Source organism: Phocoena phocoena, chromosome 1 (assembly GCF_963924675.1).
Source record: "Phocoena phocoena chromosome 1, mPhoPho1.1, whole genome shotgun sequence".
NCBI lineage: Eukaryota > Metazoa > Chordata > Mammalia > Artiodactyla > Phocoenidae > Phocoena > Phocoena phocoena.
Genome location: NC_089219.1, coordinates 156,576,093 through 156,603,179, shown reverse-complemented (window position 1 = coordinate 156,603,179; position 27,087 = coordinate 156,576,093). Strand labels below are relative to the sequence as shown.

Genomic DNA, 27,087 nt, shown 5'->3' with positions numbered 1-27,087 from the left:
CTGCTTCTGATGTGCTGCTTTGAGCAAGCGCCCCAAATGGGTGCCACAGCCCTGCCCAGTCTCTGCTCCTAGACTGGGTTGTTTGTGCATCCTGGGGTTGAATCTTCTCATCTCCAGATTCAGGGCCACGTTGTAAGATACAGTAAGTAAGGCAGGAGTGTTTACTTGCCTGGGGCTGAGGTGCAAACCGAGGCAGTGGCAGGATATTTTGGCAGTTGCTAGAGCAGACCCCCCAAAATATTGCATGCTCTTTATGAGCAGAGTCCAGGCTTCCTAATGCCCCATTGTCCCAGCAGTCCTCCATATAGCCAGTGGGGCTCATCTCCCCCACATAGGACCCCAGGACTAGGGTGTCTAATCTGTAGCTCTCACTGCTCACTCCCCAAGGTGAATGTCTATGTATTCTCCCTTTTCCTCTGAGCCCCCTCCCATGAGCACAGGTCCCAACCTGATCACTTTTCTTCCCTTTCTGCCTGATTATGTATCTTTCTTACAGCCTTGGTTGTAGTGGAGTCCTTCTGCTACTTTTCTGGTTAGTGAGAATTGTTCCACATGTAGGTGTATTTTTGATATATTTTGGGGGAGAAGTGAGCTTTATGTCCTCTTACTAGGCCATCTTGGTTGATCTCCTACAACATCATTTTTTTGACATATATACATATGAAACGATTGTCACAATCAGTTTAGTAAACATCTATCATCTCCTATAGATAGAAAATTAAAGACAAAAAGAATTTCTTCTTGATGAAAGCTCTTAGGATTTACTCACTTAACAACTTCATTAAAGGAGTTTTAATTATATTTATTGTGTTGTACATCACATTCGTAGCTCTTATTTTTCTTATAACTGGAAGTTTGTGCCTTTTGACTGCCTCCATTCAGTCCCCCCTCTCCCTACCCCGCTTTGGTAACCACAAATCTGATCTCTGTTTCTATGAGTTTGTTTTCACAATAAAATTGCCCTAGAACACTTTTAATTCCTGTTACACAACATGATTCAATATTACTATACATTTCAAAATGATCACCATGGTAAGCCTAGTTATGATATGTCACTGTGCAAAAATATTATATAGTTATTGACTATATGTCCCACACTGTACATTTCATACCCATGACTCATTTGTTTTGCAACTGGAAGTTTTTAAGTTTTTATCCTCTCACCTATTTCTTTTTTCCCTCTACCCCCCTCCACTCTAGCAACCACCTATTTGTTCTCTGTACCTACAATTCTATTTCTGTTTTGTTATGTTTGTTGATTTGTTTTGTTTTTTAAATTCCACATATAAGTGAAATTATACCTGACATCCATGTTTTAACTGTAAAATAATAGATATAGGTGTTCTAGCAGTAAGTAAGGCAAACTCCTTATTTGACTTTATTTTTTTCTCATAAAATTATTGAGTATTGTTGTCAAGAAGAAGGCAGCCAAGGGTTCTGATTTCCTTGGCATGAGAATTTTGTTTTCATGAGGAAAACAAAATTGTGGGGGAGATAAAAGGCACAGTTATTGGATGAGACGTTATACATTTGTATGTCTAGGTTTGGACCTACTTTGCTTAGGGATTTTGTATAAACTCAATCATTATGCATCCTAATTTCTCTTTTCACTTAGAGAATGAGTGAATAGTTGTACTAAACTTGGTGCAGAGAAGTTTTTTGTAGGTAGATCAGTAAGAGGGAGGTGATTTTTGCCAAATCCCCATCTCCAGCCTTCTGCATGTAAAGGGTGAATCAGAAAAGTCACAATGAATTTTTCCTTATTTATAGCTAACTGTTCAGTAGGTTGGAAAGATCAATATGGCTGTTCAAATGCTTTTGAAAAAATAAAATAGATATTAGCTTTGTAGTGCCTTGAACTGTCAGCACCAGGAAAGGTAGAGTTAAAGGAGGAGTTTCTTTTTTCCCTTTTGCCTTCTACAATTTACTCATTGATCTCAAAAGAATTCTAAGAAATTGAAATTTAAAAATCAAGCTGTGAAATAAGGAAACCAAAGAACTTCCCATAGAAAAAAAGGTCAGAATCAGCAGCAGCAAAAACCAAGTTATAACTCTGAAAAACATGAAGCATAAGGCAGATAGCCAAATCATCGTATCTTTATTTTTAGTGTGTGTATCTGAAGTAGGTAAACCTTCATCATCGGCATGATTATACTTTTGTCCTTTTAAAGTGCTTTTGCCTTGTCTTCAGGTTATAATCCTTTAAAAAATTGTTTTAAATGGGAGTCACAGACAGGGTATTAATTCTTACACTAAGCAGGCTGGATTAACCTAGGCTAAGCAGTAATCATATATACGGTGGTGATGACCACAGCTCATTATTTTGATTACACTTGTTAAAACAATATTGAAATCACTCCAGAGATATCTCTGAGCATCCATTTTACAAAAGAAGTTGTCATAAAGTAGATTACTTAAGTAATATATATTGATACCACATCATTAAAATGGGAATCTTTAGCCCTTCTGCCCACACTTAATCCAAAACCCTCATGTTTCCTCTCAGTGGAAGCAGAATACAGCTATTGCTTGTGGCCCCAAAAGTAACACTCCATGCACTGACAATTAGGTCCTGTCTGGACCAGCACTCTCAACCAGGATTTTCTGAGAATATTAAACCCTAATTGACTGAGGGTTCCATTTTATGTGATAAATTAACTTCCGAATACCACTAGTCCACTACCAACTTTGAGAGAATTGAGAAGATAATCACTAACATCATATTCTGAAGGGCTTAATTCTCTTATGGAATCCTTTATGGAAAAGGAGGCTGGGCAGGGTATTACTTCATTTGGCATTGTCCTTTGCATTTTTATGAAAGAATAGTCCAACCTAGGGGAACCTATACATCAATGAAACCACTGGACAAACCTCTTTTTCTAGTCCTTGGAAGGGATCTCACACCTCTGACTCCTGGGCCCTGGCAAGAATGTTCAAATTCTAGGTCTTCAAGCATACAGATGGGCAAAGAGCTGTCTGGTGCTTCCAGGTTGGGAAACAGTGCAACACAGGGTGAACACAGATCTTTTCTTGTCTCCCTAACTCAGAAAGTTTTTCTACCTTGATCAATGCTGCAAGGACACTTGTCTCTTAAATTTCTTACTCAGTGCACCTTCCCTTCTGGTCTTAAATCTCTTGACTGTTTTCTGTATCTGAAGCCTTCCTGATAGTGATGGGACTCAGAGAACTTAACCTTATATTTATTAGCTCTAGCCAGGCTAAGGGGACAGAAAGAACAAAGAAAGTTAGTGTGAGATTGATCAAAAAGACCAGCTCTTGTTATCTTAACTACTTGTTCCTTTACCACATAATGCTTAATATTCTGAAATCAGGATTCAACTTCACTTAAGAAGACCCTGGGAAGTATGACTTAAGGGCAATATTCATAATAGTACTTAATAGTTTTTGAAACATTGTTTTACATGTATATCTCATTGAATGTGAGAGGTAAGTAACATTATCTCCATTTAATGAATAAGGACACAGAGGCTTAAAAATAGGTGACTTGATCAGGGTTATTTAACTAATATTCCACCTAGCTGAGTATTAAACTTAGCCCCGTTTTGTTATTTCGCACTTGGCCCAGACTGAATAGCATCCTCTCTTACCTCTAGACACTTTGCTAACTCTGGGTCTTTATATGTTCAAATTAATTGGGATAGTGTTGCCTGACTTTTTGCCTCCTTTGTTCAGTTCCACTGTTCCTGATTTTGTTTCCACATTATGCCAAACGTTGTTACGGAAATTTTGTAATGATGAGACCTTTTAAGAAGAACTTTTAGAACATTCTTTAAGAATCTCTGTAAATTCTTAAAGTAGAAATAATGAATGCATGATGATATCTTTCATTAAATGATAAAACATGGCATCAGTTTTCCTGTGTTTACTTTTATTAGGTGGATTTCTGTACTGCTACCCACCTTAATCCCTAGTCAAAGATATGACTTATCTAGGCTTGATGATATAAGAAATTTTTAATTAGGCTGAGAGGAAGGAAGGAAGGAGTAAAATAAATTCAAGATTTTATTGTCTTTTTTTCTATTTAAACATGAATGTTAAACTTCAGTACAATATATTAATGACAGTCTTGGTCACAAATACAGCTGTTTATGAGATGTGGATGGATAGACAAGTGCATTTTATAGTTTTTAAGTAACTTTGTGGTGAAAGTAAATTATAACTTAAATAACATTTATATTTTAACATGCACTCCAAAATGAATCTGATGTCTCCTGAATTATATTCCATCTTCCCTCTGTAGCCATTTTTATCTCTGTCATTCATAAATTCACCCAGATCTTTTTTTAATGGAAGTGTAGTTCATTTACATCATATTAGTTTCAGGTGCACAACATGGCACTTCTAAATTTTTATAGATTATACTCTATTTAAATTCACCACAAAATAATGGCTATATTTCCTTGTAGACTATCCATTTTAAACATAGTAGTTTTTACTTCCTTGTCCCCTACACCAACCTGCCTCTTCCCTCCTACCTCTCCCAAATAGTAACTGTCTTTTTTCTATACCAGTGAGCCTGTTTCTGTTTTACTATATTCATTTGTTTGTTTTAATATGTAGATTCCACATATAAGTGATAATATAACAGTATTTGTCCCTGTCTGTCTGAATCATTTCACTAAGCATAATACCTTCCAGGTCTATCCACGTTGTTGCAAATGGTGGAATTTCATTCTTTTTTATGGCTGAGTAGTATTCCATTGTGTTGATTTTTTTTTTGTTTTTGGGTGTGTATGTGTGTGTGTGTATCTCACATCTTCTTTTATTACTCATTTTTTGATGGACTCTTAGATGGCTTCAATTTCTTGGTTTTATAAATAAGGCTGCTATGTGTATTGCAGTGTGTGTATCTTTTTAAATTTGTGTTTTTTTGATATACACCCAGGAGTGGATATGCTGGATCATATGGTAGCTCTATTTTTAGTGTTTTGAAGCACCTCCAGACTTTTATGCATAGTGACTGCCTCATTTACAATCCCACCAACAGTGTACAAAGATTCCCTTTTCTTTACATCCTGGCCAACATTTGTTATTTGTAGTCTTTTTGATGATATACATTCTAAAAGTGTGAGGTGATATAATCATCATGGTTTTAATTTGCATTTCTCTGATGATTAACAATGTTGAGCATCTTTTCATATGCCACCTGTATGTCTGCTTTGGAAAAATGTCTATTCAGGTTCTCTACCCATTTTTTAAAATGGGTTGTTTATTTTATTTTTATTAATTAATTAGCACCAGGTCTTAGTAGCAGCAGGCAGGCTCTTTAATTGCAGTTTACAGGCTCCTCTGTTGCAGCCCTCCAGCTCCTTAGTTGCAGCACATGGGCTCCTTAGTTGCGACTCCAGGGCTCCTTAGTTGTGGCTTGCCAGCTTCTTAGTTGTGGCACTTGGGCTCCTTAGTTGTGGGACACAAACTTTTAGTTGCAGCATGCGTGTGGGACCCAGTTCCCTGACCAGGGATCCAGGCCCCCTGCACTGGCAGCGCAGACTCTTATCCACTGTGCTGCCAAGGAAGTCCCAAGTGGGTTGTTTATTTTTTTGATGTTGAAATGTATGAGTTCTTTTTATATTTTTTATATTAACTCCTTATCAGATATATCATTTCAAATGCATTCTCCCATTAAGTAGGTGGACTTTTTGTTTTGTTAATAATTTCTTTGCTGTGCAAAAGGTGTTTACTTTGATGTAGTCCCATTTGTTTATTTTTGCTTTTGTTTCCCTTGCCAGATAAGACATATTTAATAAAAATATAACTAAGACTGATGGCAAAGAGCTTATTGCCTGTGTTTTCCTCTAGAACTACTATGGTTTTAGGTGTTTCATTTAAATTTTTAATCCATTTTGGATTTATTTTTGTGCTTCATGTGAGAGAGTAATCCAGTTTGATTCTTTTGCATTTAACTGTCCAGTTTTCCCAACACCATTTGTTAAAGAGGCTGTCTTTTCCTCACTGTATATTCTTGCATCCCATTCCATAGATTAATTGCCCATATAAGTTAGGGTTCATTTCTATGCTCTCTATTCTGTTCTAGTGATCTATATGACTGGTGTTGTGCCAGCACCATACTGTTTCGATGCCTGTAATTATGTAGTATAGTTTGAAATCAGGAAATGTGTGCTACCTTCAGCTTTGTTCTTTCTAAAGCTTGCTTTGGCTTTTGGGGGTTTTTTGTGTTTCCATACAAATGTGAGAATTATTTTTTCTAGTTCTGTGAAAAATGCAATCTGTCCACCAGGGGGCAGACAGCAGAAGCAAGAAGAACTACAGTCCTGCAGCCTGTGGAACAAAAACCACATTCATAGAAAGATACACAAGATGAAAAGGCAGAGGGCAATGTACCAGATGCAGGAGCAATATAAAACCCCAGAAAAACAACTAAATGAAGTGAAGATAGGCAACCTTCCAGAAAAAGAATTCAGAATAATGACAGTGAAGATGATCCAGGACCTCAGAAAAAGAATGGAGGCAAAGATCAAGAAGATGCAAGAAATGTCTAAGAAAGACCTACAAGAATTAAAGAACAAACAAACAGACATGAACAATACAATAACTGAAATGAAAATTACACTAGAAGGAATCAATAGCAGAGTAACTGAGGCAGAAGAACAGATAAGTGACTTGGAAGACAGAATGGTGGAATTCACTTTTGTGGAACAGAATAAAGAAAAAAGAATGAAAAGAAATGAAGACAGTCTAAGAGACCTCTGGGACAACATTAAATGCAACATTTGCATTATGGGGGTCCCAGAAGGAGAGGAGAGAGAGAAAGGACTCAAGAAAATATTTGAGGAGATTATAGTAAAAAACTTCCCTAACATGGGAAAGGAAATAGCCATCCAAGTCCAGGAAGCACAGAGAGTCCCATACAGGATAAACCCAAGGAGAAACACGCCGAGACACATAGTAATCATATTGGCAAAAATTAAAGACAGAGAAAAATTATAGAAAGCAGCAAGGGAAAAGCAGCAAGTAACATACAAGGGAACTCCCATAAGGTTAACAGCTGATGTCTCAGCAGAAACTCCACAAGTCAGAAGGGAGTGGCATGATATACTTAAAGTGATGAAAGGGAAGAGGCTACAACCAAGATTACTCAACCCAGCAAGGATCTCATTCAGATTTGATGGAGAAATCAAAAGCTTTACAGACAAGCAAAAGCTAAGAGAATTCACACCACCGAACCAGCTCTAAAACAAATGCTAAAGGAACTTCTCTAAGTGGGAAACACAAGAGAAGAAAAGGGCCTACGAAAACAAACCCAAAACAATTAAGAAAATGGTAATAGGAATATACACATCGATAATTACCTTAAATGTAAATGGATTAAATCCTCCAACCAAAAGACACAGACTTCCTAAATGAATACAAAAACAAGACCCATATATATGCTGTCTACAAGAGACCCACTTCAGACCTAGGGGCACATACAGACTGAAAGTGAAGGGATGGAAAAATATATTCCATGCAAACGGAAATCAAAAGAAAGGTGGAGTAGCAATACTCATATCAGGTAAAATAGATTTTAAAGAATGTTACAAGAGACAAGGAAGGACACTACATAATGATCAATCAAGAAGAAGATATAACAATTCTAAATATATATGCACCCAACATAAGAGCACCTCAATACATAAGGCAACAGCTAACAGCTCTAAAAGAGGAAATCAACAGTAACACAGTAATAGTGGGGGACTTTAACACCTCACTTACACCAATGGACAGATCATCCAAACAGAAAATTAATAAGGAAACACAAGCTTTAAATGACACAATAGACCAGTTAGATTTAATTGAAATTTACAGGACATTCCATCCAAAAACAGCAGATTACACTTTCTTCTCAAGTGCGCATGGAACATTCTCCAGGATAGATCACATCTTGGGTCACAAATCAAAACTTAGTAAATTTAAGAAAATTGAAATCATATCAAGCATCTTTTCTGACCACTATGCTGTGAGATTAGAAATGAATTACAGGGAAATAAATGTAAAAAACAAAAACAAGTGGAGACTAAACCATATGTTACTAAATAACCAAAAGATCACTGAAGAAATCAAAGAGGAAATCAAAAAAATACCTATAGACAAATGACAATGAAAACACAACAATCCAAAACCTATGGGATGCAGCAAAAGCTGTTTATAGCTTTACAAGCCTACCTCAAGAAACAAGCTATACAAGCCTACCTCAAGAAACAAGAAAAATCTCAAGTAAACAATCTAACCTTACACCTAAAGGAACTAGAGAAAGAAGAACAAACAAAACCCAAAGTTAGGAGAAGGAAAGAAATCATAAAGATCAGAGCAGAAATAAATGAAATAGAAACAAAGGAAACAATAGCAAAGATCAATAATACTAAAAGCTGGTTCTTTGAGAAGATAAACAAAATTGATAAACCATTAGCCAGACTCATCAAGAAAAAGAGGGAGAGGACTCAAATCAAGAAAATTAGAAATGAAAAAGGAGAAGTTACAACAGACATTGCAGAAATACAAAGCATCCTAAGAGACTACTACAAGCAACTCTACGCCAATAAAATAGACAACCTGGAAGAAATGGACAAATTCTTAGAAAGGTATAACTGTCCAAGACTGAACCAGGAAGAAATAAAAAATATGAACAGATCAATCACAAGTAATGAAATTGAAACTGTGATTAAAAATCTTCCAACAAAGAAAAGTCCAGGACCAGATGACTTCACAGGTGAATTCTATCAAACATTTAGAGAAGAGCTAACATCCATCCATCTCAAAGTCTTCCAAAAAATTTCAGAGGAAGGAACACTCCCAAACTCATTCTATGAGGCCACCATCACCCTGATACCAAAACGAGACAAAGATACTACAAAAAAAGAAAATTACTCTCTGATGAATATAGATGCAAAAATCCTCAACAAAATACTAGCAAACAGAATTCAACAACACATTAAAAGTATCATACAGCATGATCACGTGGGATTTATCCCAGGGATGCAAGGATTCTTCAATATATGCAAATCAATCAGTGTGATACACCATATTAACAAATTGAAGAATAAAAACCATATGATCATCTCAATAAAGGCAGAAAAAGCTTTTGACAAAAATTCAACACCCATTTATGATAAAAGTTCTCCAGAAAGTGGGGATAGAGCAAACCTACCTCAATATAATAAAGGCCATATATACGACAATCCCACAGCAAACATCATTCTCAATGGTGAAAAACTGAAAGCATTTCCTCTAAGATCAGGAAAAAGACAAGGATATCCACTGTCACCACTATTATTCAACATAGTTTTGGAAGTCCTAACCATGGCAATCAGAGAAGAAAAAGAAATAAAAGGAATCCAAATTGGAAAAGAAAAAGTAAAAGTGTCATTGTTTGCAGATGACATGATACTATACTTAGAGAATCCTAAAGATGCCACCAGAGAACTACTAGAGCTCGTCAATAAATTTGATACAGTTGCAGGATACAAAATTAATGCACAGAAATTTCTTGCATTCCGATATACTAGTGATGAAAAATCTGAAAGAGAAATTAAGGAAACACTTCCATTTACCATTGTAACAAAGAGAATAAAATACCTTGAAATAGGGCTTCCCTGGTGGTGCAGTGGTTGAGAGTCCACCTGCCAATGCAGGGGACACAGGTTCGTGGCCCGGTCCAGGAAGATCCCACATGCCGCGGAGTGGCTGGGCCTGTGAGCCATGGCCGCTGAGCCTGCACACACGGAGCCTGTGCTCCACAATGGGAGAGGCCACAATGGTGAGAGGCCCGCATACCGCAAAAAAAATAATACCTTGGAATAAACCTGCCTAGGGAGACAAAAGATCTGTATGCAGAAAACTGTAAGACACTGATGAAAGAAATTAAAGATGATACCAAAAGATGGAGAAATATATGCCATGTTCTTGGATTGGAAGAATCAATATTGTGAAAATGACTATACTACCCAAAGCAATCTACAGATTCAATGCAATCCCTGTCAAATTACCAATGGCATTTTTTACAGAACTAGAACAAAAAACGTTAAAATTTGTATGGAGACACAGAAGACCCAAAATAGCCAAAGCAGTCTTGAGGGAAAAAAGCGGAGCTGGAGGAATCAGAATCCCTGACTTCAGACTATGCTACAAAGCTACAGTCATTAAGACAATATGGTACTGGCACAAAAACAGAAATACACATCAATGAAACAAGATAGAAAGCCCAGAGATAAACCCATGCACCTATGGTCAACTAATCTATGACAAAGGAGGCAGAGTTATACAATGGAGAATGGACAGTCTCTTTAATAAGTGGTGCTGGGAAAACTGGACAGCTACATGTAAAAGAATGAAATTAGAGCACTCCCTAACACCATACACAAAAAAAAAACTCAAAATTGATTAAATACCTAAATGTAAGACCAGACACTATAAAACTCTTAAAGGAAAACATAGGAAGAACACTCTTTGGCATAAATCACAGCAAGATCTTTTTTGATCCACCTCCTAAAATAATGGAAATAAAAACCAAAATAAACAAATGGGACCTAATGAAACTTAAAAGCTTTTGCACAGCAAGAGAAACCATAAAAAAGATGAAAAGACAACCCTCAGAATGGGAGAAAATATTTGCAAATGAGTCAACGGACAAAGGATTAATCTCCAAAGTATATAAACAGCTCATGCTGTTCAATATTAAAAAAACAAACAATCCAATCCAAAAATGGGCAGAAGACCTAAATAGACATTTCTCCAAAGAAGATATACAGATTGCCAACAAACACATGAAAGGATGCTCATCATCACTAATTATTTGAGAAATGCAAATCAAAACTACAATGAGATATCACCCATTAGAATGGCCATCATCAGAAAATCTACATACATCAAATGCTGGAGAGGGTGTGGAGAAAAGGGAACCCTCTTGCACTGTTGGTGGGAATGTAAATTCATACAGCCACTATGGAGAACTGTGTGGAGGTTCTTTAAAAAAATAAAAATAGAATTACCATATGACCCAGCAATCCCACTACTGGGCATATACCCAGAGAAAACCATAATTCAAAAAGACACATGCACCCCAGTGTTCACTGCAGCACTTTTTACAATAGCCAGGTCATGGAAGCAACCTAAACGCCCGTCGACAGGCGAATGGATAAAGAAGATTTGGTACATATATACAATGGAATATTACTCAGCCATAAATAGGAACGAAATTGAGTCATTTGTTGAGACAAGTGGATGGATTTAGAGACTGTCATACAGAGTGAAGTAAGTCAGAAAGAGAAAGACAAATATCGTGTATTAACACATGTATGTGGAACCTAGAAAAATGGTAGAGATGAACCAGTTTGCAGGGCAGAAATTGAGACACAGATGTAGAGAACAAACTTATGGACACCAAGGGGTGAAAGTGGCGGGGGTGGGTGTGGGGGTGGGATGAATTGGGAGTTTGGGATTGACATGTATACCCTGATGTGTATAAAATTGATGACAAAAAAAAACAAGCAGATGAAAACATTCAGACCTCTAGGCAGAGACTGCTTCAGAACAAAGATCTTGGGGGAAAAATGCAACATGTATTTTGATAGGGGTTGCATTGAAGCTGTAGATTGATTAGATAGTATAGTCATTTTAGCAATATTAGTTCTTCCAATCTAAGACCATGGTATATCTTTCCATCTGTTTGTGTTTTATTTTCTTTCATCAGCATCTTACAGTTTTATGATTACAGGTCTTTTACGTTCTTAGATTTATTGTATTTTTTTTTTCTGCTGCAATTGTAAATGGGGTAGTTTTCTTAATTTCTCTCTCTGATAGTTTGTTGTAAATTTATAGGAATGCAATAGATTTCTATATATTTATTTTAAATTCTGCAATTTTACTCAATTCATTGATGAGTTCTAATTGGTTTTTAGTGGCATCCTTAGGATTTTCTATATATAGTATCCTGTTCTCTGAAAACAATAACAGTTTTACTTCTTTTCCAATTAGAATTCCTCTTTTTTCTTGTCTGACTGCTGTGGCTAGGACTTCCAATACTATGGTGAATAAAATTGGTGAGAGTTCTCATTCTTTTCTTCTTTGTGATCTTACAGGAAAGAAGTTCATGTTTTCACCCTTGAGTATGATGTTAGCTGTGGGTTTGTCATATATGGTTTTTATTATGTTGAGGTTTGTTCCCTCTATACCCACTTTGTTGAGTGTTTTTTTTTTTATCATAAAGGAATATTGAATTTTGTCAAAAGCTTTTTCTGCATCTGTTGAGATAATCATATAATTTTTATTCTTTAATTTGTTAATGTGGTATATCACATTGATTAATTTTCAGATTTTGTACCATTCTTGATACCGTGGGATATATTTCACTTGATCATGATTTATGATGTTGTTAATGTATTATTGAATTGAATTCTGTTTCTTAATATATTGTGGCTTTTTGCATATGTGTTTTATCAGTGATACTGGCCTGTAATTTTATTTTTTTGTGGTATGTTTTTCTGGTTTTGTTATCAGAGCGATGGTGGTCTCAGAGAATGATTTTTGAAGCATTTCTTCCTCTGCAGTTTTTTGGAGTAGTTGGAGAAGGATAGGTGTTAACTCTTCTTTAAATGTTTGGTAGAATTCACTTTTGAAGCCATCTTGTCCTGAACTTTTTTGTTTTTTGGGATTTTTTAGATTACTGATTCAATTTCATTACTAGTATTTGGTCAGCTTATATTTTCTATTTATTCCAGACTCGGTCTTGTGAGATTGCACACTTCTAGGAATTTGTGCATTCCTTCTAGGTTGTCCATTTATTGGCATATAATTTTTCATAGTTTTCTCTTATGATCATTTTATTTCCCTGTGGTGTCAGTTATAATAACTTCTTTTTCATTTATGATTTTATTTATTTGGGCCCTCTTTTTTTTTCTCATGAGTCTGGCTAAAGTTTTATTGATTTTGTTTCTCTTTTCAAAGGACCAGTGCTTAGTTTCATCAATTTTTCTCTACCTTTTATTTTCTTAGTCTCTATTTCATTTATTTCCACTCTGAACTTTATTATTTCTTTTCTTTTATTAACTTTGGGTTTTGTTTTCTTCTTTTTCCAGTTCCTTTAGGTATAAGGTTATGTTGTTTATTCCAGATTTTTCTTGTTTCCTGAGGTAGGCTTTTATTACTATAAATTTCCCTCTTAGAACTTCTCCTAACCATAGATTTTGGATCATTGTGTTTTTATTTTATTTTTTTGTCTCCAGGTATTTTTAAAATTTCCCCTTTGATTTCTTAAGTGACTCATTGGTTGTTCAGTAGCATATTGTTTAGCTTCTATGTATTCATTTTTTTTTGCAGTCTTAACTTTTTTATTTGATTGGTTTTTTGTAGTTGATATCTAGTATCATAATGGTGTGGTCAGAAAAAAATGCTTGGTATGATTTTAATATTCGTAAACTTACTGAGACTTGTTCTGTGGCCCAGCATGTGATCTGTCCTGGAGAATGTTTCATATATGCTTGAAAAATTGTACATTATGCTGCCTCTGGACGGAATTTTCTTTATTTATCTATTAACTCTATTTTGTCTAAGGTGCCATTTAAGGCCAGTGTTTCCTTCTTGATTTTTTGTCTGGATAAACTGTCCATTGATGTAAGTGGGGTTTAAAGTCCCCTAATATTATTGTGTTACTGTCAATTTCTTCCTTTATGTCTGTTACTATTTGCCTTATGTATTTAGGAGGTCCTATGTTGGGAACATACACATTTACAGTTGTTATATCTTCTTGGACTGATGCCTTTATCATTATGCAATGTCCTTCTTTGTCTCTTGTTACAGTGTTTGTTTTAAAGTCTATTTTGTCTAATGTAAGCACTGCTACCCCAACTTTCTTTACCTTTCTGTTTTCGTGGAATACCTTTTTCCATCCTCCCACTTTCATTCTGTCTATGTCTTTAGATCTGATGTGAGTTTCTTATAGGCAATGTATATGTACGTATGTATATGGGTCTTGTTTTGTATCCATTCAGCCACTCTATGTCTTTTGAATGGAGTATTTAGTTCATTTACATTTAAAGTAATTATTTTTAGAGGTGTACTTATTACCATTTTGTCAATTGTTATTGGGTTGTTTTTGTAGTCTTTTTTTCCCTTTCTTCTTCTGCTGTCTTCCCTTCTGATTTAATTACTATGTTTAGTGTTATGTTTGGAATCCTTTCTCTTATTGTACGTGTGTATCTATTATAGATTTTTGGTTTGTCTTTACCAGATCATTTGTATATAGCAATCTGTTCATATATGTGATTGAGTTGATGACCTCTTAAGGTCAAACACATTTTACCAACCTTGAGTTTTTACACATTTAATGATTTTTGAGATCCTATTTTACAATACTTTTGTTTTATGTATCCTTTAACTACTTATTGTGGACATAGATGATTTTACTTTCACCTTCCTGCTGGCTTTATAATGGTTGATCTACCACCTGTATTGAATATTTCCTTTTACCAATGAAAATTTTCTTTTCATAATTTTCATGCTTTTAGTTGTAGTCTTTTATTTCCTGCTTAGATGTATTCCTTTAACATTTCTTTTCCAGTCGGTTTAGTGGGGCTAAACTCATTTAGCTTTTGCTTGTCTGTAAAACACTTTATTTCTCCTTAAAATCAGAATGATAGCCTTTCTGGGTAGATGTTTCTGTTATAGGTCTTTTCCTTTCATCACTTTAAATATATCATGTCATCACTTCTGGCCTGCAGAGTTTCCACTGCAAAGTCAGCTGATTGTCTTATGGCAGTTCCCTTGTATGTAACTGGTTGGTTTTTCCTTGCTGTTTTTAATATTCTCTCTTTAATTTTTGCTCTTTTAATTACTGTGTGTCTTGGTATGGTCCTCTTTGGGTTGATTTTGTTTTAGACTCTGTGTTTCCTGGTAATGGATTTCTGTTTTCTTTCCGAGATTAATGAATTTTCAGCTATCATGTCTTCAAATATGTTCTCTGCTCCTTTCTCTCTCTTTTTTCTCCTTCTGAGATCCCTATAATGCTAATATCAGTATGCTTGATTTTTGCCAGTGGTTTCTTAAGCTGTGCTATTTTTTTTTTCTTTTCCTTTCAGCTTAGGTGATTTGCACTACTCTCTTCCTGTTCACGGACCCATTCCTCTGTGTCATCTGGTCTACTTTTGATTCCTTCTAGTGTATTTTTTACTTTAGTTATTGTATTCTTTAGCTTTGTTTTGTTCTTATTTATATTTTCGAAATCTTTGTTAAACTTCTCACTGTGTTTACCCATTTTTCTCCCAAGTTTTCTGAGCATCTTTATGATTATTATCATGAACTCTTTATTGGGTAGATTACTTATCTCCACTTTGCTTAACTCTCCTTCTGGGCTTTATGTTGTTTTTTTGTTTCAAAAATATTCTTCTGTCTGTCATTTCATTTTGCCTGATTCCCAGTTTTTATTTCTGTGTATTAGGAAGGTCAGTTACATTTCTCAATCTTGGAAATGTGGCCTTATGCTTGAGATGTCATATGGGGTCCAGCAGCACACTCTCCTTTGTTCACCAGAACTGTATGCTGTAGAGGTGCCTTGTATGTGGGCTTCATGGGCCCTTCTGTTGTGGCAGGGCCAACTAGTGTGGGCATACTTGTAAGCATGACTGGCTCCAGGCTAGTTGGTTGCCTGGCCCTGCATAGCCCAGAGACTGTCAACTGCTGCTGGGTGGGGCCAGGATATGAGGTGGCTGACTTTGTGGTCCTGGGAGTCAGAGGTTGCTGTTGGCCCCTGGGGTTGGGGCCAGATCCCTGGACTGCTGGTTGCATGGCTCATTGTGCCTTGGAGCTGGTGTTCACTTGGGGTTGGGCTGGGGCCCAGGGTGTCTAGAGACTGGTGCTGTCTCACTGGTGGGTAAGGTCGGCTCCTGGGGCTAGTGCCCAGTCCACTGCTGGGCAGGGCCAAGTATTGAGCCTCCTCGGGAGTGGGACCAGTTCCTGGGTCTGCAGGGGTTGTTCATGGGGGCCTATGGCTGCTGCCTGCCTTCTGGTGGGTGACGCTGTGTCCCCTGCTGGGCCTGGGGCAGTCCCAGGACTAGTGCCGACCAGCTGGCTGGAGGGTCTGGTCCTGGTGCTAATAAGGTAGAGGGAGGACTCCAAAATGGCACTTGCCAGCTCCAGTGTCCTTGTGGTAGAACAAGTTCCCCAAAATAGCTGCCGCTGGTGTCTGTTTCCCCAGGATGAGTCCTACTTTCCTCCTGCCTCTCTGGGAGGCTCTCTAAGATCAGCAAGTGGGTCTGACCCAGGCTACTTTCAAATTACTGCTTCTGCTCTGAGTCTCAGAACATGTGAGATTTTGTGTGTGACCTTTAAGAGTGGGGTCTGTATTTCCCACAGCCCTTTGGCTCTCCTGAAAACAAGCCCCATTGGCCTTCAAAGATGAATTCTGGGAGCTCATCTTCCTGGTGCAGGACCCCCGGCCAGGGAGCCTGATATGGGGCTTGGACCCCTAGCTTCTTGAGGAGAACCTGTGCAATTTTAAGTATCCTCTCATTTGAGGTTCTCTTCCTTGGGAGTTTTGGTAGCTTACCTGAGAGTATGAGTCTTGACTATACTACACCTCCACCTCTCCTACCATTCTCATTGTGATTCCTTCTTTATATCGATAGCTGTGGAAGATCTTTTCTGCTAGTCTTCAGGTTGTTCTCATCAATAGCTGCTCTGTAAATAGTTGTAATTTTGGTGTGCCCATTGGAGGGGGTGGGCTCAGGGTCTTCCTACTCCTCCATCTTGGCCACACTTTTAGGCAGTCAGTACTGACTTTTGATTGAGTAACTAGTTCTCCTACATATTGCCTGCCATCCTATAGTATTCATGGCTGGCTTGTGAAATGGTGATTTGTAGAGCTCCAAACTGTAAAATCTCTAAAAATAAGAAATGGATGTTTGAGCATTAGCAAGCCTCCATGGTGTCTCATGGCAGCATTATGATAAACATTTAAGTAGTATTGTTTCATTACTCTTCACCCCTGATAATATGTATACTATTATCTTTTTTTCCATTAAAAAATGAGAAAGCTAAGTCTTAGGGTAACAAAGTAACTTACCTGTTCATACAGCTTGCAGGTAGCACAGCCAGGACCAAACTTAGATCTGACAGTCCTAAGTGCATGTTCATAATCACTCTGCTGTTTGGATTGAAACTGAAATGTGTTGACAGCTGGAAGTAAATGCATTTGTAAAAGGTCTGGTCAATTTAATCAGCTCATCGGTTTTTGACTGAGATTTGACTCTTTGACTTAAGTAAGAAAACTTACCCAGTTCCGAACACTGATGATTATTTCCAGATTAAGTAATTTTGTAGCTAGAAGAAATCTTACAAATCACCTGCTTCTAACTTTTTATTTTAAGGGTTAATTAAATAAGACTGTGAGAGAACCTCCGTGACCAAAGGCATGCCCCGTTTTACTGCCCATAGTCTACTGTTATGTTATCCCATGCTCAAAGTCTCCTCACCTTCAGAAACAGGCTCATGAGTGTGAAAACACATTCTGACCCTGTATAACTCAATATCATCCTTATGAAGATAGATAGATAGATAGATAGATAGATAGATAGATAGAGAGATAGAGATAGATATGTAGATAGATAGGTAGGTAGATAGATAATCTTCTTTTGGGATGCTCGTGATATCTGAGTCTTTTGGCCTTAAATTAAATCGCCCTAAAGAGTTTTAATATTTATTAGAGTTACTTTTTTAGTATCTTGCTGTGTAGCTTGCTTTTTAGTTTGTCTGCTTTTAGCATTCTCCTCATCCATTTTCCATTGCTTATAGTCGGAAAGCAGATGATAAAGCATGTTAAAACCTGCTTATTATAAAAATAGTCTCTGAGTGAATGCTTAAATGAGTTTAGGATGATGTGTTTTTTATATGTGGCCTTTGTGACTGATTTTAGCTTTTAAAAACTAGATTATATTGGGTCTTTGTTTTTGTTTTGTTGTTTTGTTTGCTTATTCTATGTCATGATAAGGTTCATGTGTAAATCGTATCTGAATTAAGATAAAAACAGCTGAATACATTTTGATGATCACATTTTCAATCTAGAACACAAATCCTATTTTTACATGGAGTCTAAAATTTTTTTCTGCTGTGGAACTTATGGCTCAGGAACATTGAAGATTTTAAAATACAACCACAGAGGTCACTTTTAATTCCCAGATTCCTAACCTTGCTACTTTGGGATCCAGTGAACTGAGAGATGGACCTTAATTCAGCACCCAGCCAGAGGTGATGATTGTCACATCCAGGGAGCTTAGGTGATTAAAGTGGGAGTCAGAGAGGTTTCCATGTCCATCTAAGCTGGCCTAGTTTAAACCATTAAGCTGATGATAAAAGGGTTTACAGGCTGATACTAGGCAAGGCAAAGCAGCTTATTCCTCATTTCTCAGCATTGTGTCAAGTAAATGAAGGACAAGCAACAACAAAATAAAGCCATAAACATGTATATTTTTTCATGTTTCTATAATTGGATGAAATATTTTATTACATGTGAAGAACTGAATATTGTTGGGGTCTTTGGGGGGTCTGATTAAAAAAAAACAGACTTCCTTTCCTAGCTGAATTCTGAACCCACTGAATATCACAACCAAAGAGTAAAGCAGTTAGAGGTCACGGTATCACCTTGATCACTGACAAAGCTATTATATTGAAGAGTGTTTGTGAACACAGGAGACTTAATCCTAAAACCCAGTCCTTAACAGACTACTCACCCACTGGGGTAGGCCTCTCCACATCAGCAGATTTGGATATGGGCTTCCCTACAGGAAAGGGATGGGCTCTGTAGGCCAATTTCTCATTCCCAACTCTTTTACCTGATAAGTCAGCGCAGCTCCCCAGAGTGGAGTGAGTTAGGGAACAGAGGCAGGAGAATTAGGCTAATGGTGCTCCCTCCACATGGAAAAGGAACATAAGGAGTGGAGAATATGCAGCTCAAAGTATCAGGGGTGTGGTGTGTGTAGACATCTGAAGTCCAATATTTATTGTCTGTGTGTGGTATTTTATATATGCTGTATCATTTAATAAAATACTGTACTCCTCCCACCCCAACCCAACCCTACAAAGGTTGTGGAATAGTTGTTATAAATATTATTATATAGATTTTACACATGAGGAAACGAAACCTTAGAGAAGTTGCTTAGCTTGCTCAAAGTGTCATGAATGATAATGAGAAGATCTGAAACCCATTTTCCCACATCTTAGTTTCTCATGTTAATAAATCTGAAAATACTTATCCAGGCAAATAAGATCTCTTCATTGAAAACTGTTCTGAAGCCGTGTTGATTGATGATTACTTGATACAACATTTAGACTGTGATTTTTTAAAACTTTTTATTTTGAAATAATTTCAGATTTACAGAAAAGATGCAACAATCTTACAGAGAAGTCCCTGTATGCCCTTTATTCAGCTTCCTCTAATTTCATCATCTTATATAATGATAACATAATTTTCAAAAATGGGAAATTGATATTGGTACTACACTATTAACTAACTACAAACCTTACTCAAATTTCACTACTCACCCATTGTTTTCAATATTGACTGAATTTTTTGAAGGCAGCAAGTGTATTATATTCATATTCACATCCGTAGTGCCCTCTGTAAGTCTGGTCTAGAATCAGTCATAAGTAACTGCTTGTGAGATGAGTAAATAATAGATTTTGAGTTTCATACTATCGATACAACTTGTGTATATTTGTGTGTATATATGTGCCACAGACTTAGAAGCACATACAAAAGTCTGAAGCTGTGATTTGAATGAATGTTATTCAGAACTAAGTTCCACATTAGACTTGGTAAAGCAAAGCCATTTAAAACTGAAAACTTTTCAAAAAAAAAGAGAATGTACTAATCGGATTGAAAGAAAGATACATACATTGGAAGGTACTAAATTAGCAAAAGGCTATGGTGTGACATTCATTTTATTACTTTTGTACATGTGTGTGCATGCATGTAGATTTCATATGTCAGTTTAGTAAATGCCTGGGCAAGAGAAGAAGCAGTTGCTGGCAGTCAGTCCTGTTTTTTTTTTTTGTGGTACGCGGGCCTCTCACTGTTGTGGCCTCTCCCGTTGTGGAGCACAGGCTCCGGACAAGCAGGCTCAGCGGCCATGGCTCACGGGCCCAGCCACTCTGCGGCATGTGGGATCCTCCTGGACTGGGGCGCGAACCCGTGTCCCCTGCATCAGCAGGCGGACTCTCAACCACTGCGCCACCAGGGAAGCCCCAAATTGATGCTTGTAAGTCTTCTATTTTCTTTTGCACTGACTTCAGTAGAGATAGCATTAATGAAATGTGGATCTTGTTATCACAATGTTTTCTGATCACTTATAACCAAAGAATGTGAAACCAGGAGAGAGGCAATATTCCAAGCACAAAATTCTTCTTAAGCTTAATGAACTCTGAAATAGCCACCTTTCTTTCTGTTTTCTCAATCGTCTTTTAACCAAACTGAAAATATTAATGTGACAAAATATAGAAAGACAAGAATATGGCATTATTCTTAGGGAAAACAGGTATACAAAATTCTTATGAGGACTGATTTTTCTCAAAAAGTTCAACTTTTAAAACGTTTTAATTATTTTATTATTGTTATTTAGATGGAAGACGTCATAGCACGCATGCAAGATGAAAAAAATGGAATTCCTATTCGTACCGTCAAAAGCTTTCTTTCCAAGATACCTAGTGTCTTCTCTGGTAAGTTTGCATTCAATGTAACACTATTTTCTCCAGCACTCTTCATATAACTATGTAAAATCTATTCTAGTCATTTACTATTGACGCTCTCTCTAACTCATTATTCAATAATTATTTATAAAAATTTGTCATGTTCAACATCATGTTGGATACTTGACTTGATAGTAAAACAAATCAAAACAGCAAAAAAAAGAAAAAATCATGACCTTACCCAAAAGTAGTTGCAAAGACATAATGAACAAATGTGAAATAACAGAAAAAAAATATATATATATATTAAAATATAGATGTATGAAACAGTGTGCTGTAGATTATATACAAAAGTTAGGAAGGTGTCAAAAATCAATGAAGAGGCAAGAAAGGGTTCCTGAAGAGCAGTGATAAGCTGAGTTTGAAAAATGAGGAATTATATCAGCCTCAAGACTACTACCTCAACCAATTCTTCATGCAAAACTGGGAGTGACCAAACTGCTAAGAACAGGGTGGATAGATGGGAACAAATAGAGTTGGGTCAAATAAGGAGGGTCTAGGGTCTTTGAAAGCCAACCAAAGAATCTAGGTCTGATATAACAGAAAATATGGAGATACCTACAATTTTTGCAGAGAATGTTATGATGAAAGTGCTTGGGGTGAATTGATATTCAGTAAGGGTCCTTGTCGCTGTGATAGGTGTAAGGCTCTTGTAGGAATAGTTTGAATGCTAAGGATCTGATAGCCAGGGAGTGGAGGAATAGAGAGGAAAAAGCATGAGGATTTCGTGAATAACTAGGTATATAGGACATAAGATGACATGAACCAATGGTTTTTGTTTTTTAATTGGGTGATTGTGAGATATAGGAATTATTATTAGAAATAGGGAAATGCCACAGATTTGGTTGAAAGTGACTAGAGAAGCCCTAGAGAAAATAATAATAAGTTAGAAATAGGTGCTCTGGCTCCAGGAGACAGTGAATGGCCAAGCTCTGGGGACTCGGGTGTGCTCTGTCCTTGGATGGCATGACTTAGAGAAGAGACAGAATCAGAAAGACCAAAGCCTTCGCAGCCAGTAAGGAGAGTAAGGAGGCTGGTGCTGAGCATGTGGAGGGGAGGGTGCTTGATGGAATTTATGAACAAGAGTTGTGTGATGCTTTCTTGTGAACAAGGATCAAAAGAAGACCAATGACCAGGAATCCTTCAGCCTTGGTACGATGGTAATAATTAGGGCCAGAACACAAATAAGTAGGCCCAGATGTTGATGTTTAATAGCTGCATTGCTCTCAGATGAAAGAGAGAAAGCAATGGAGCAGATAAGAGCTGCAGTGGCCTGACATTTTGCTCTAATAAAACGTATTCTCTTTTTCCTGTTACTGCCTTTCAGTCCCACTTTGTTCCAGTTTCTTGTTCTTCCTTGATGATGCCTTATATTTTCCCATATCTGGGACTTTATCTCTTCCTTCCTCAGTATTCTACTTCCAGACTTCGAGGTCATTCTGACCATTAAATTCTGTCCATTCTTCAGCAGCTAGCTCAGAGAGCTCTTTGGAGAAAACTATCCTGAGTTTTGTTCTCTGTTCTCTCAAAAGACCTGTTGTTATTGTTGTTTTGCCTCCCTGTTAGTAATTATTATGCCCCACCTTGCCTTATAGTTATTTTTTTATATGTCCTGTATCCTCGAGTAAGTATTAAGCTCCTTGCCATCAATAACTCAGAGAGTTAACTTTACCTCTAAACACAAGTATGAAAACTACTTGTATTTTGTCAACCAATGAAAAAGAGAACTTACCTCTTTAAAATACTTCAATATTGGGGTTGTAAACTGAAATGCATTCACAATCCAGGCAAATAAATTCACTAAGTTGCCCTTCTGAACTGGGAGCTGTGGTCAATTAAATAGTGCATAGCCGATACAGAGGCGTTTTAATTCAGGAATTTAATGGCTGAACGCAAAAGGATTGCCCATCAGTTTAAGCTGAGCTTCAAGTTAGAGTTACCTGCTCTAATGGTAAATCTAAAATTTTGGTTGAGTTCTTCAAGTAATAATACCTCCAATACAATTCCAATATAGCATTGTATTGGAAGAACTCTTGATTGACAATATTAAGGTCTTAATTAAAAAGTAAGAATGAGATTGAACCATGAAGTGCCTGTTATTATTTTAATGTTCATTAACATAAACCAACAATGTTAGCTGTGAAATAAAGAGAATATCAATGATAATTTTCATATTACTGTAATTAGTTTCTAATTATCATTCAGTGTTTTCTAGAAAGTTTTAGGAGCTCTCTGCCTCACAGGTTCAATTAGATGCTTTGCTGTAGATTTAATTTGTATGTCTAGTATTATGTCTAGTATTTCACCAACCTATTTGTATTAATATTCCCAAATTATAATGGTCTGAATCTCCATCTACTTTACTAGCAGTTTTTGGTCTTTTTTAGTAATTTTCTTCTCCTGCTATTTCTTATGGTGATTTGGGATTAATCCCTGTATTCTTTTGTGGCCTGACTTGCTACCCACTGCTTACTTTCCTGCCTCTTTCTGCTTCTTCTTTCTCTTTTTCATGTTCTACTTCAGAGCTGCTAATGAAACAAGGGATCTACTAACTTTAGGCCCTTACTTCAATCAGAAACCAACTGTGATGAGTGATGTAATGTGTGAGAGGAAGGTAGTGAGATTGTTGGGGAAAGGAGTCTATTTTGTTATGGACCATTTCACAAGGGAAAAACTGTCTCAAATACTAGCTCTTTCAGGTTACCCATTTATGCTCCCTAAAGCCTTGATGAACAAAGCATGGTCCATGAACCAAGAATATCAACATCACCTGGGAATTTATTAGAAATACAGTATCTGGGCCCACTCCAGACCTACTAAATCTGGATCACAATTTTAACTCTAAAGTTTAAGAGGTACTGCCTTAAGTAGGGCAGCAGGGCCAGACTGGGTTCCAGGCCAGCACTCAATTTTTACTGGGTGCAGTGGCCGACGTGTTTGTGCAGAGCTTTCTGTTTCCCTTCAAGGGCCCTGATTATTTCTTCTGCAGTCTGGCCTCAATCAAGCCCACCCCAGTTTGTCTAATGGTTTTTTCTTGTTTTGGTTTTGTTTTGATTTGTTTGTTTCTCTTGTGGGAGGGAGAAGGGATTATAAAGAAGAATCTAGTTCCTTCTAGCTCCTTTACTCCAAGCCAAGAGCCTCTTCAGCCTCTAAGATTGAGGGATGTTAACAGTTATGTGGAGAGATGGAAACTATCCAGCTCTACCAGGCAGCACCCATATATAATACACATGTCATGGTGGCCAAGTAATGTTCATATCTACCTCAGGGGAAAACAGCTGTATTAAGAACATGATGATGCAATTCCACCCTCTCACAACATCTGAGATCCAAACCCAGTATCATGGCTATTACATAGATAATATAACTAACAGTGGTTTGGGCTTTGGAAATTTTTTGTTTGTTTATTTTTCCCCACCTCCTGATAAATGCTTTCTTCCAGCTAAACATCCAAGACTTCTCTAATTATTTTGGTTTTGGAGTTGTTAATTTTAGCCTCCTGGTTTCCATGGTCCCAACATCAGATGAAAAATCTTTGGATGAACACTCCATGTTGATCTCTTGAACTATGGGATAGGAGATGTCCTTGGGTAGGACAATGTCCAATCACAACCTTGTTTTCCCCCAGAATTGCCTTCTCAACTTGTGAGATAGCTTAGGCAGTTCCATTGGTTTTATATGACTGAACCCCCTCAAGTTCAAGAAATGAAATCAGTGGTGGGCATTTGAATGTTTTCATATTCTGGACATTCAGTATTTCACTTATTCTAGATCATGGTGAAATAAGCCTTTACCCATTGTGTGAGGTTAATTTTCTTCAGTGGATTGACTGGGAAGTTACTGTGTTTCCAGATAAGCCACCGCAGGAAATAAATCTGACCGCTCTTCTCAGTTCTTTATAAATGGTGTAGGTTTTCATTAAAATGGTCAGAAATAAATTGGGGGTTGTAAGTCAGCCATTCCTGCATTTCATATATTTCTGTCTTTTGTCTTAATAGCTTGAGGACATTCTCCATCACGAGCACATCGATACTTAAGGAGTTGCATCTTTTTGTTACTGTTCTTTTGCAACTTATTTCCATTCTTCATCTGAACTGATCACTTTTAACATGCTCTTATAAAAATGGCTTGCCACCAATTGGCAAGAGCAAAATTTATAGTCAGAAGAGTTATTTAATAGTCCTTATGATGTGTGGGTTTGGCTAGCCTTAAGTCTTTTTTTCTAAAACTACTTTATTGAGGTATGATTAAAATAAAAACCTCTATACATTTAATGTATTCAACTTGATGAGTTTGGAGATAAGTATAAACAGGTGAAATCATCACCACTATCCATGCCATGAGCATATCCATCATCCCGTAAAATTTGCTTCTGCCTTAATTAATTAATTTTGGGTAAGAACATTTAACATAAGAGCTACCATTTTAGCAGATTTTAAAGTATGCAATACAGTTTGTTAACTATAGGCACTATGCTGTACAGGAGATCTCTATAACTTTTACATCTTGTGTAACTGAAAGTTGTACCCTTTGACTAATATGTCCCCACTTCCCCATCTCCCAGCGCTTGGCAACCACTATTCTACTCTCTGCTTTTATGAGTTTGACTGTTTTATATTCCTCATATCTATGGTGTCATGCAGTATTTGTCCTTCTGTGTCTGGCTTACATTAGTTGGCATAAGGTCCTCCAGATTCACCCATGTTGTCACAAAAGGCAGGATTTCCTTCTTTTTTAAGGCTAAATAGTACTCTGTTGAGACTTTAGCCTCAAGTCTTAGGCTCAAGAAAGCATCTTTAATTCTCTAGAATCCACTCAGGCCATTTTTTCCCTCTGTGTTCTATTCTTACTCTCAGCAAGTTTAATAACAAAGGAAGCCCTAACCAGTAACATGCTGAGCTACTCCAATTACATGGAAATAGGAATTATTATATTTCATATTACTGGATAATGAATCATTATTCATATTTTATTATTATTTTGGTCCTCTAACAGGGTATACAGTTCTCTGTGAGGCCTTGTTCTTTTCAGGCATGTATGTGAAACTCAGCAGTATATATGAGCTTAAAAATTAAGTTGCTTTTAAATGAAATAATTTGAATATGTCCTGCCTCTTATCTTTTATTCTTCCAAAGGTTGTATGAATGTTTATTAGTGTCATGGAGAAATGATCTGTATAGGCTTAAAGTTATCTTGTGGGTAGCTGCACCGGTAAGAAAGAAAAGGAGAAAGCTTGGTGATATGGACTGGCTGAATGCAAGTTTAATAAGTACATATTTTGCATCTAAAGTTTTTGAGAACAGCTTTCAGGATGCCTTATGACTTAAACCTGATTACATCTGGAGTTAAGGACAATAAAATTAGAAATAAATATTATGGAATATTTTTCTCTGGAGACTGTAAGACTGTCTAAGTAATTCTAAGATATTTCTAAGAGTCTAAGATGCTCTTTTCTGAAACTGACATCTTACTGTGAAATATTTTTCATCTGTCATTGGAATGGCTAGCATGGGTTCTACAGAAATTCAGAGAGAAATAGATTGCTTTTAAAACAATTGTAAAATATTTTGGCATGAATCATGCTTGTAATATTTTGCTTTTATAATATCCCATTGGTAATTCAAGAATCTAAAGAGGAAATTTATAAGCAATAAATAAGAAAGAAAAAATATCTAAAAATATTGGCAGTTCTTAAAGTTCAATTCTGAAAAAATAAATTCTTGGAGAAAACAAAAAATTTAAACTAGATTTGCAAGAAACATAAACATTTGCCAAAAGCCAGTCCTTTCTTTGTCATCTTCTTGACATACCTCTCTGACAAAGTCACAAAACAACTGGCACATGGTAACTACACAATCAGCCAAACTGAGGAACAGAGGGGAAGCTGAACTGTCACATAATCAAACAGGTATTTAAATTATCTTGGCTGTGAAAGGTTCTTCACCCCATTTTGGTTGTCACTCTTATTGTAAAATAGCACCATGAAGTGATTAGAAATAGTAAAGAATTCTAAGCTACTTGGACTCTCTGGCATTTGTTCTAGATAATTCTTTTTCTATAGCTAAATACTACTGGGAAAATGATAAGGTTAGCTATGTATTGGGCTTTCACTGTATTTGTAGATAAATGACTTATTTTAAAATGTGGTTGAATCAATTTGATTTGACCAAGATAAAAAGCAAGCTCTTGTTTTCACCAGAATGTTAGAAGAAATGGTAAAAATTCAGGAATACCTTAATGCTTTGATTTCACCTTTAGTTTTCTTTGTAGCCACGCCAGTTAGACTCAGAAACTATTTTTCTCTTTCAGGGTAACTGTAGATGGTGGTGCTGTTTCTCT

At 36.7% G+C, this 27,087-nt stretch overlaps 1 protein-coding gene across 7 annotated transcripts in view; it reads left to right on the top strand.

Annotated features, from left to right (window-relative positions):
• The window catches only part of RGS7 (regulator of G protein signaling 7), a 625,816-nt gene that overhangs the window by 283,468 nt on the left and 315,261 nt on the right, over window positions 1-27,087 (top strand). For all 7 annotated transcript variants that reach the window (XM_065880139.1, XM_065880143.1, XM_065880153.1 and 4 more), the window contains one exon: window positions 20,622-20,718. In XM_065880139.1, the coding sequence (XP_065736211.1) occupies window positions 20,622-20,718 (97 nt within the window). The remainder of the gene's footprint in view (window positions 1-20,621; window positions 20,719-27,087) is intronic.